Here is a 9,295-nt window from a genome sequence, read left to right as displayed (position 1 = left end):
AAAACATGGACTCTATGCCCCTTTCCCCTCCCCAAATTCATATTACTGACAAGTCTGATGGCTTTTCCCCTCTGGAGCTCAGGCAAGCAGAGGCTCTAGAAGGAGACTGTGGGACTTGGTAAGGGGTCAGGGCTGGGACTGCCAAAGAACAAATGGCCACTACCAATCTCAAAGATTCTTCTGGCAAGATGGCTTCTTGTTCAATAGGAAAAAAGTGAGAGAGTAGGAGGCAGGACCCCCAAAGAATAGTCTCCTAAGACATTAGGTACTCAGCTGAGTTCAAGGCCTGGGTTTGATGTTTAAATCAATTGTGGGAACAAAAGTGAGGTGTCAGAGAAAGAATGACTGTGCCTGGTGGGGTGGGGGCAGGTAAAGAATCTTGAAATTGGTGAGAAGGCAATCAATAGGTCTGAGCAAGCAGCAGGAGCCTCCAGGCTCACCTGCAGGTACAGGACTGGGCAATCATGTCCTCGTATTCTTTGTACAGGATGCTACCACTGGGTTCAATCAGCAGGACACTAATGGGTGTATACTTGTAAGGGACACAGGAGGGTCGGGGAATGTTTCCATCCACCAGTTCATTGATAAGGTTCTGAATGATAGCATGATTGGGGGAGCGGAGGCCAGAGTGTAGCACCCGAGGACAGGCCCCCTTGCAGTAGTTGGGGCTGTACAGGTGGGGGGCAATGATCCAGTTCTCCCAGCCCAGCTGATGGAAGCTCACCTGGAAAGGGTAGAGAGAACAGTGGCTATGCTCTGGGGAATGGCCAGCTGCCTCAGACCTCACAGGACCCACCTGCCGGACTTGCCGGGCCAGGGAAAGGGTATCAGGATCAGCTCCCCCAGGTTCCCCGCTCACAAGTTCTTGCACCCCAATTTGTGGCATGCCCTTAAAGGTATTGTTGAAATACAGAACCAGGAAAGCAGTGTCAGTGGTCAATGCCTGCTGCCACCCAAGGCCAATCTCTGTCCTTTCTTGTTTCTGACATTTGACCTGGATGTGAAGGACTCTCCTTCCCTTTTGAGACCAGACTTGCTGTTGAATGTAGCCAGTGAGATCCATCTCTGCCCAGGCCTCGGGCAGAACAAAACCTGGGGAGCCTCCTCCCAGGGGTGCAGCATTCTTGTGGACCCAGGGTTCCACATGGCAGGAGAGATAGGAGTGAGACAGGTGGAGGTGAGGACGGTAGGCCACAGCAGCCCTCACCAGCTGGTCTACTTCATGCTTTGGCTGAAGCAGGAAGTCTAGAGTTTGCGCATACCAGGGACCTGCACAGAAAAAAATGGAGACCAGAACAACAGAATCAGCTTCCGGCTGCCCAGAAGGCCTTTCTCCTCCAGACTCACCTGACCAGAAGAAGCATTTTGTTGGGCAGCACAAATTGTAAACTGGATTGGGGGGGTTCCCTTCCCCCTCAAAGTCAACTCCACATTAGTTGGTCAACAATAGGCCAAGACAACCAATGTCTATTAAGCTTTGGTATGTGTCAGGCACCATAGAGAGGAAAAACAAGCCTGGCCCTCAAGAAGCTTATATTCTCCTTGGGGGGCAGGGGGTGGGGAGTGGGGTTAGAATTCAATAATGTGCATATGGGTAAGTCATTTGAGAAGAGAAGAAAAGAACAAGAAGATTAAGGATTCTGATAGGCAAAGGAGGAAGGGCGTGCCAGGCATGGGGAACAGCTAATGCAAAGGTATGGAGATGAGATGGAATTTCTCTTTTTACAAAAGAGAAAACTAAGGCCCAGGGAAATTAAACTATTTGCTTATGGTTACCCAGCTAAGACCTAGCCAAGAGAGGATTCAAACTCAGTGCTCTTTCTAGGGTATCACTTTCCTTAATGGGTAGATGTTCCCTACCTCCCCTGATTCTTTATCAAAAAAACCCAAGTGATTAATGAATGGAGGCAGATCCAAGACCAGTCTGGAGAACCCAGCCAATGGGCTCTTTTTCCTTTCATTAGCATTCCTTGCCATCAGTACCTATGGTTAGCCAATAAACTGGTATTCTAACCATAGATGAGGAAGCTACTAGTGAAATGGGCCAACCATTCCTCCAGGAAAGACTCAACTATAGCCAGCAAGTCACTCAATTGTGTATACTCTGGGACTAAAACACTAATAGCTCTTGTGGGGGGGGGGGGGACTAGAAACAATCAAGGAGTAGCAGCAAGCTGGGCCTGGAATGAGCCTATGGAGTTCAAATCCAGCTTCAGAAGCTTCCTAGTTGATGACCCTGGGCAAGTCATCCAACCTCTGCCTGCCTCAGTTTTCTCCACTGAGAAATGGGGATGGGATAATAATAGCCCTGAACTCAAAGGGTTGTTGTGAAGAGCATATACAACAATAAGTATAAAACCCAGCTGAGCACAGGACCTGGGACATAGCAGGTCTACAGATATTCTCCTCAATGGAATAGTATTGTGTGCAAGAAACAATTTCAGAGACTCCTGGGAAAACTTGTAGCAACTGATCCAAAGCCAAATGAACAGAACCAGGAGAAAATGGTGTATGGTGACAACAATGGCAGGAAAAACCAAGGAGCTCTAAGCGAACCCCCATAGAAACCCGACAGAGGCAATAGACAAGATTCAGCATGACACTTTATTTAAAAATAATCTTTTTGACCTAAGGGAAATTTTTGTTGTTTTAAAGGGAAATTTTTGTTTTAAAGGGGAAGGTGTTTGTGATCTTTATGCTTGGCAAATACAAAATAAAAGCTAAGTTTTGTTTCCCCCAAATGCTGCTGCAAGTCTATGGGGGCAGGGAACTGCCTAAGTCCCTTTCCTTTGTACTTATTCTAGAAGGATAACAAAAATATTTGGGACATGGATCAACAAAGGCAGAGCACTAGAAAGGGAATGTCTCCTAGCTTCTTCCCTCAGCTACATGGGGAAGGCAAATTGGTCCTTGGCTTGGAGTTCAGATTCCACTTTGCTATTTCCTGCTCAACCTTGGACAAGTCACAACCCCTCTGGATTTCAATTTCCTCAGCTCTTACAAGGGGGAGAGTATTAATGAAAGTCCTCACAGATGCCTCTGAACTCTCAGTTTTTAGGACTGTGTTTTCATTTTAATTAAGAAGGATCTCATTAGCTAGAGGAGAACTGTACTGGGGTGTGGACCAGAAATAGGGATTAAGAAGGTAGACACAGGAAGACCTCAGAACTGAAGGAATTTCCAGAGGTGGGATCTATAGTAGAGTTTTCAGTGAGCAAGAAGGTGCCTCACAGCAACATCAGGGCAGCTATACCCACATGTTGAGTGCCTACTGTACCCAGACCTGGGGAAACAGAAAAATAGAAGGCATCTCAGACCCTAGCCTCATGGATCTCCCAGCACTTGAACTAAATGCAGTTCAAGGGCCTTGGTGAGTTGGTGGTATGAAGAGAGGATGGAAGGAGACCAAGGCGGTCACTCTATATCTCACAGGTGCCAGCTAGCATCACAGAAACACTATCAGCATCCCCCAGTGGCTCCTCTTATTGGAGGCCTGAAAAAAAAGCACCTTGTTTGGAGGCACATGAAAATATTGGTTTTTCTTTCCAAGAGATTTCATCCTGGAATTCATGTAGTAGAAAAGGGGCAAGAGTGGGCACCAGGGTGCGGCTAAGTGGTACAGTGGATAGAGCGCCAGCCCTGGAGTCAGGAGTACCTGAGTTCAAATCCAGTCTCAGACACTTAATAATGACCTAGCTGTGTGGCCTTGGGCAAGCCACTGAACCCCACTGCTTTGCAAAAAAAAAAAAAAAAAAAAAGAGTGGGCACCAGCAGAGCCCTGGATTCCAGACTTAATGCTAATGCTGGCACTTCTTAGTTGTGTGTTCATTTGGGTCAGTCACTGCTCCTTTCTCTCTCTCTCTCTCTCTCTCTCTCTCTCTCACCTCTCTCAATTGTAAAATGGAGATAATGAACATAAATCCCCCTTTGCAAACCTAAAATCAAAAGAAATATGGCCATCATTAGGAGATTCAGACTGCTCCAAGAACTGGAAAAGATTGGAAATCGAGCGAATGTCCATCAATTGGCAAATGGCTTAGCAAACTGTGGTATAAGTATGTGATGGAACACTATTGTTCTATTAGAAACTAGAAGGGATGGGAATTCAGGGAAGCCTGGAGGGATTTACATGAACTGATGCTGAGTGACATGAGCAGAACAGAAAAACACTGTACACCCTAACAGCAACATGGGGGTGATGATCAACCTTGATGGACTCGCTCATTCCATCAGTGCAACAACCAGGGACAATTTTAGAGTACCTTCGATGGAGAATCCCATCTGTATCCACAGAAAGAACTGTGGAGTTTGAACAAAGACCAAAGTCTTTGTTAACAAAGGCCTTCAATTTTTTTAAGTGTCTTATGTGCTACATAATTTTGCTGTCTCTAATATTTTATTTTCTCCTCAAGGATCTGATTTCTCTCTGAACACATTCAATTTTGATCAATGTACAGCATGGAAACAATGGAAAGATGATCAGACTGCCTTCTGTGGAGGGGATGAGGGAGGGAAGGGAGGGTGGGGGAAAAGTTGTAAAATTCAAAACCTTACAGAAAGTGATGGGTAGAAGCTACTATTGTATATAATTGGAAAACAAACTTTTTTTTTTTTTTAAAAGAACTAGAGAAGAAGCCTGATCTGTGCTGGACAATGACTGGGTTCCCCTTCAGGCAGGCTCAGTCAACAGGTTGGTATATCCCTAACCTCCAACACACACACACACACACACACACACACACACGTAAGCAGAGGTGATGTCTCATAGTGAGGGCACATGCAGATGAACAGACCTCCAGTCCCTTGGAATGGGAGCTTGGAGCCTTCCTTGTTTTCCAACTCCTTCCCCCTTGGCCAGTTGGCCAATCTTTTGTGGCTTCCTTTTCTTCTGACCTCAATCAATGCCCTTCTTTCAGGAAGCCAATGCTGATCCTTCATCACACCCCCAACTTGGCCTACTTTTAATCACTTAATTAAGGTCCAAGCTGTTAGCTGCCCAGATTCAGGAATTCCTAAACTGAGCCACTCCCAAGCTCAAGAAACTGAAAAGGTTCGTAGAATCTCCAGAATAAACTACAAGGACTTTCATTTGGATTTTGAAAGCCTGGCTGCAGCCATGTTTTCTAGTCTTATTATAGTTCCTCTTTACAGTGTCTCTAGTCTAGCCAAATGTTCCTACCTGATGTTCTTTACAGAAGAGATCTGTCATCTCTCATCTCCCATGGTTTTGCACTAGTGATCCCCCCCCCACCCCCGCACCAGGGTACAGGACACACTTCTCACCTCTACCAGGTTCCCTTGGGACACAGTCTGAGCTTCACCTTTGCCACAAGGCCTTTCTCATAGTTGTCCCCCTATCCATGCCTTTGTACATGTGTCCCCCCAGTATCAGTTCTTTATCAAGCACAAAGTAGGCATTTCATAAATGCTCACTGGCTGTCTGTTATTTCCATGACCACCTTCAAACATATGTTGGGGTAGGAAGGGCCTTGAGGATAGATCAGTCTTATTTGATAAGTGACTGGGTCCTGGGGTGGGGGGGCAGCTTGGTTTCCCTCTCTGGAAGGAGTGATTCACTTGCACTCCCAAGCCTCTTCCTCCTTCCTCTGCTGCCTTGGATATCACTCCCTGTCCCCTCACTTCCTCCCTTTCTCCAGCTGCTGCTCCCCAGGCACCAACTTGGTTTGTTTCTGAACAAGGACTTCCTTGGCAGCCTCCTCAGCTGAGGCAAGGTTGGCATGAGAAGCCTGCTTTGGGCAGCCAGTCCCATTTCTCCCTACCCACACTCTGGGAGTAGAGGGCAAAAGGCCAGCTTTCCACCAAGCCCAATGCTACCGTGACCCCCAGTGGCTGAGGCTGGGGAAAGTCAGTCACAACTGAAGGCCCCAAAGCACCCAGAGCGAAGAACAGAGGAACCTCAGATAGGCCTCCACCCATAGCTAGGAGGACCCAGGCAGACTGAGGGAAGTGTGTCTTTAGAATGGGGGGGGGGTGCCTCAATGGGGACCAAAGATTTAGGGCAAAATTGTGCTGTCTTTTCTCAGGTTCAAATAGTTAGCCATCAGCTAATTAACTTTCCTAAGAAACCTGCAGGTCCCTTTCTCCCAGGCATTGGCAAAAGGACTAAGGCCAAGGAAAATGGGCGGGCTGCCTAATTGACCTGGGGGTGGAGTTTCTAAGCTCAGGTGCAGCGGGGCCTTGGTGGGGAGGCTTCCTGCAGGTGGGAGGCAGAGGATTGTGTGACCTTGGGCAAGTGTCTGAAGGTCTCTGGGTTGAAGTTCTGGGACTCTTGTAGAAAAGGAAGGGGCTAGAATCATTTGTAAAGTCTCCTGTCATCGGAAATTGGGGGTCTAGGGCTAGCTTGGCCAGCCTGCATTTCACTAGAATCGCTTTCCTTTGTCCTCCCTCGGATTGTATTAGAACACCTCAGTTAGTTAGAACACCTCCTGCCAAGGGGTCTCTAGGGGTTCACTCAGCTGCCGTGTGTTCTTGGGGTTCAGGCCTCCCGACATAAAGAAGCTCTACTCTGAGACTTGTGCCAATAAACACCAGTGAGGCACATTTGTGGCCAAAGTGAAAGGAGTCCCTGGGGGGCACTTCTGTGGGGAGGAAAGGGCTGGGGCTGGTCCTTCAAATGTGGATTTACTATTGTTTTCGACCTTCTCCAGGATCTTGGGCAACTACTTTGAGGGGGGCTGGCTGGCAAGTCTCTAAGACTGTGGACATTTCTGAGCACTTGAGAATCTGGCTGAGGTAATGGGGGCTGTTTCTCAGGGAGCCCACAGACTTGGGAACTGAAAGGGACTCTTAGAAAGTCCTTTCCCTTGACCTGTCTTTTCTGAGATTCCCAGCCACCTTCTGTGATTAGATGTAGGCTACAGGCACTTTCAGCCCCATTTTCAGATGGGGAAACTGAGATACAGGGGAATGTAGAGGTCGGAAATCAAACCCATAGACATTAGATGCCTGTCTTGCAGGGAGTCTCCTTTTAGCTGAGAGTTATTGGAACCCCTTCCCCCTGCACCCCTCAAGCAAGCACATAAAGGACTGCTCGGTCCCTGGGGGGGAAGGGGGTCCCACTAAGGCTGGATGGAGGGAGGGGCCACTCTCCTTGACCTCATCCTGAGCTTCCAGGAGTAGGGTGGGGCACCTCAGCTGGGAAGTGGCGGGGTGCTCTCCCTCCCTGCTGCAGGGAAAGGAATGACTCACATCTTAGCTCTGACGCCCTGAGACCCGGTGAGGAAGGAAGAAAGGAAAGAAGGGAGGGAGAGCAGGTGCGGAGACCCACCGCACGCTTCTCCCCCTTGGCACCAATCCTCCCCCCCTCAGAGGGAGGGCACCTTTCTTAGCTGCAGCTGACCTGCCGCGGTGTGGAGTGACTCAGTTTCCTCCTCTGCTGGCTGCTAGGGTAGCCCAGCCCCTGCCGCTGCTCCTGGCCCACTCACCTCGGGGGGGCAGCGCGTGGCGGCCCACCGGCCTCACCAACCTCACGGCATTGGCACGGAGGATGCGGTTCTCCCGCGGGCGCCCGTGCGGGTCGGCGCTCTGCCGATAAAGCTCCAGCATGTATTGTAGGGGGCGCCCGCGGGCCATCCGCCGTCGCGGGGGCTTCCCGGGCGCCTCCCGCAACAGCGCCCCGAGCAGGGGCAGCAGCGTGGGCACCTGGGCCGGCGCCACAGCATCCTGGGCACGGGCTCCCGTCGGGGAGCTCAGCCCCAGGGCAAAGAGCAGTGCCCACAGAAGCCAACCTGTGCCCACGGGGCCCATGGACGGGAAAAGGGGGGTAGGGTTCTGTGGGGAAGCCACGGGAACGTGGGGACCTAAACTAACAGATAGCTGGACTGGGTGGGGGAAGGGGACTGGGGCAGAGGGGGGGCATCAGCCCAGCCTGGAAGGGGCTAAGCAAGAAGGCTGCGATGGGCTCTGCTTCTCCCGACCTGCCTCACTCAGGTGATGCCATTCCTGCCCCCAGCCCTCTTATGAGCTGCTTAGAGGGGAGGGGAGACACAAGCCGGGGGTGGAAGAGGCCCTGGGTTGGCTCCCCCTCCAGGAAGCCCGTGGCCCTTCTCCCAGACAGCCAGCTGCTTTCCTAAGGAAGCATCTCAATGAGAACTCCCTGGGGGCAGGCCTAGAAGAGAGAGGACCACCCACTGGAGCTAACCTAGGGCTGCAGCCTCCTCACTTTTCTACTTAAAGGACGAGGCATCCTTCCTCTAAGGCCTCTCCTTGACTTCCTCTTGGCAGAGCACTCTTAAAGCTTCCCCAGAGTCTGGAGCAAGCCCACCTAACTTGACCCTGCCTGCTCTGAGGCACCAGCGGCTGGGTACTCATGCCTACCTGGCCACTTCCTGGGCCTTTCAGCCAAGTCTGGTCCAACCTAGACTTTCTGCAGATGCAAGGGAGGATCCCAGAATCAGAACCCCTACTAACCACCTCCTCTGAGTACATGGAGGTCCTTGACACCTCAGCTCACAGTCCCTGGTTCCTTGAAACTAAGCCCTGAGAGAGGCCCTCAGATGATCTGCTATCCAAAGCTGCCTGGAGCTTTCCTTCCCTCATTTCCCCAAGAACAGTTTCTTCCATCTCACCCATCTCCCTAGTATTTAGTTTGGTCTGACTTTTCCATCCATGCATCCAGTCCTTTTGACCTCAAATTGGTTCCACTCATTGGAAGACATCTCTTTCCCCTCACCCCACCCCCCAACCCCAGGGGAAGCTCCTTAAAAAAACTGGGTAATTCATTAGTGCTTGTCTAATTGAACTGAGCATCCACAATGAGACTCATCACCATCAAAGACCCTACCACTTCACAAAACAGCCCATTCCCTTTCTGGACAATCCTTAAAATTAGAAAACTTTTCTAATCAAATAAATTCAGCAAACAGAAAAAAAGGGCTGCAAACTAGTAGCAACCCTAAGAAAAGATGCCAGAGTCACTAAGCCAAATGTAAGTCACAACCCTGTGATTTTGTTGTTAGTCCTTCATTTTTGAAGAGGACCAGTGACTTCCCTTTGCTACTGGAAAAAACCATAGCATTGATTCTACAGCCCTTTGTCAGCAAGGTGATGTGAACACTTTTCAGTGGAATGTCCACATTTGCCAGAGCATTCCTTCCAAGAAGCAAGTGTCTTTTCATTTCATGGCTCCTGTTGCTATCTGCAGTGCAGTCTCTCAGCCCAAGAATATAAAATTTGACCCAGCTTCCATTTCTTCTTCCAGTATTAGCCAAAAATGAATGGAACCAGTTGCCATGAATTTTGTGACTTGTTATTTTTAATTAAACTTCAAGTCAAC

General features: G+C 49.5%; 1 protein-coding gene across 1 annotated transcript; it reads right to left on the bottom strand.

Annotated features, from left to right (window-relative positions):
* Positions 1 to 436: 436 nt before the first annotated feature.
* BMP15 (bone morphogenetic protein 15) lies at positions 437 to 7,767 on the bottom strand. Its single transcript, XM_074199647.1, has 2 exons — positions 7,446 to 7,767; positions 437 to 1,269 (listed from the first exon to the last, which is right to left on the bottom strand). The coding sequence occupies exons 1-2, from the start codon at positions 7,765 to 7,767 to the stop codon at positions 437 to 439; spliced, it is 1,155 nt and encodes a 384-aa protein (XP_074055748.1).
* Positions 7,768 to 9,295: the final 1,528 nt, after the last annotated feature.

This window comes from Macrotis lagotis, chromosome X, assembly GCF_037893015.1.
Source record: "Macrotis lagotis isolate mMagLag1 chromosome X, bilby.v1.9.chrom.fasta, whole genome shotgun sequence".
NCBI lineage: Eukaryota > Metazoa > Chordata > Mammalia > Peramelemorphia > Peramelidae > Macrotis > Macrotis lagotis.
Note: the sequence above shows the minus strand (reverse complement) of the source record. Positions and strands in the feature narration are given on the sequence as shown.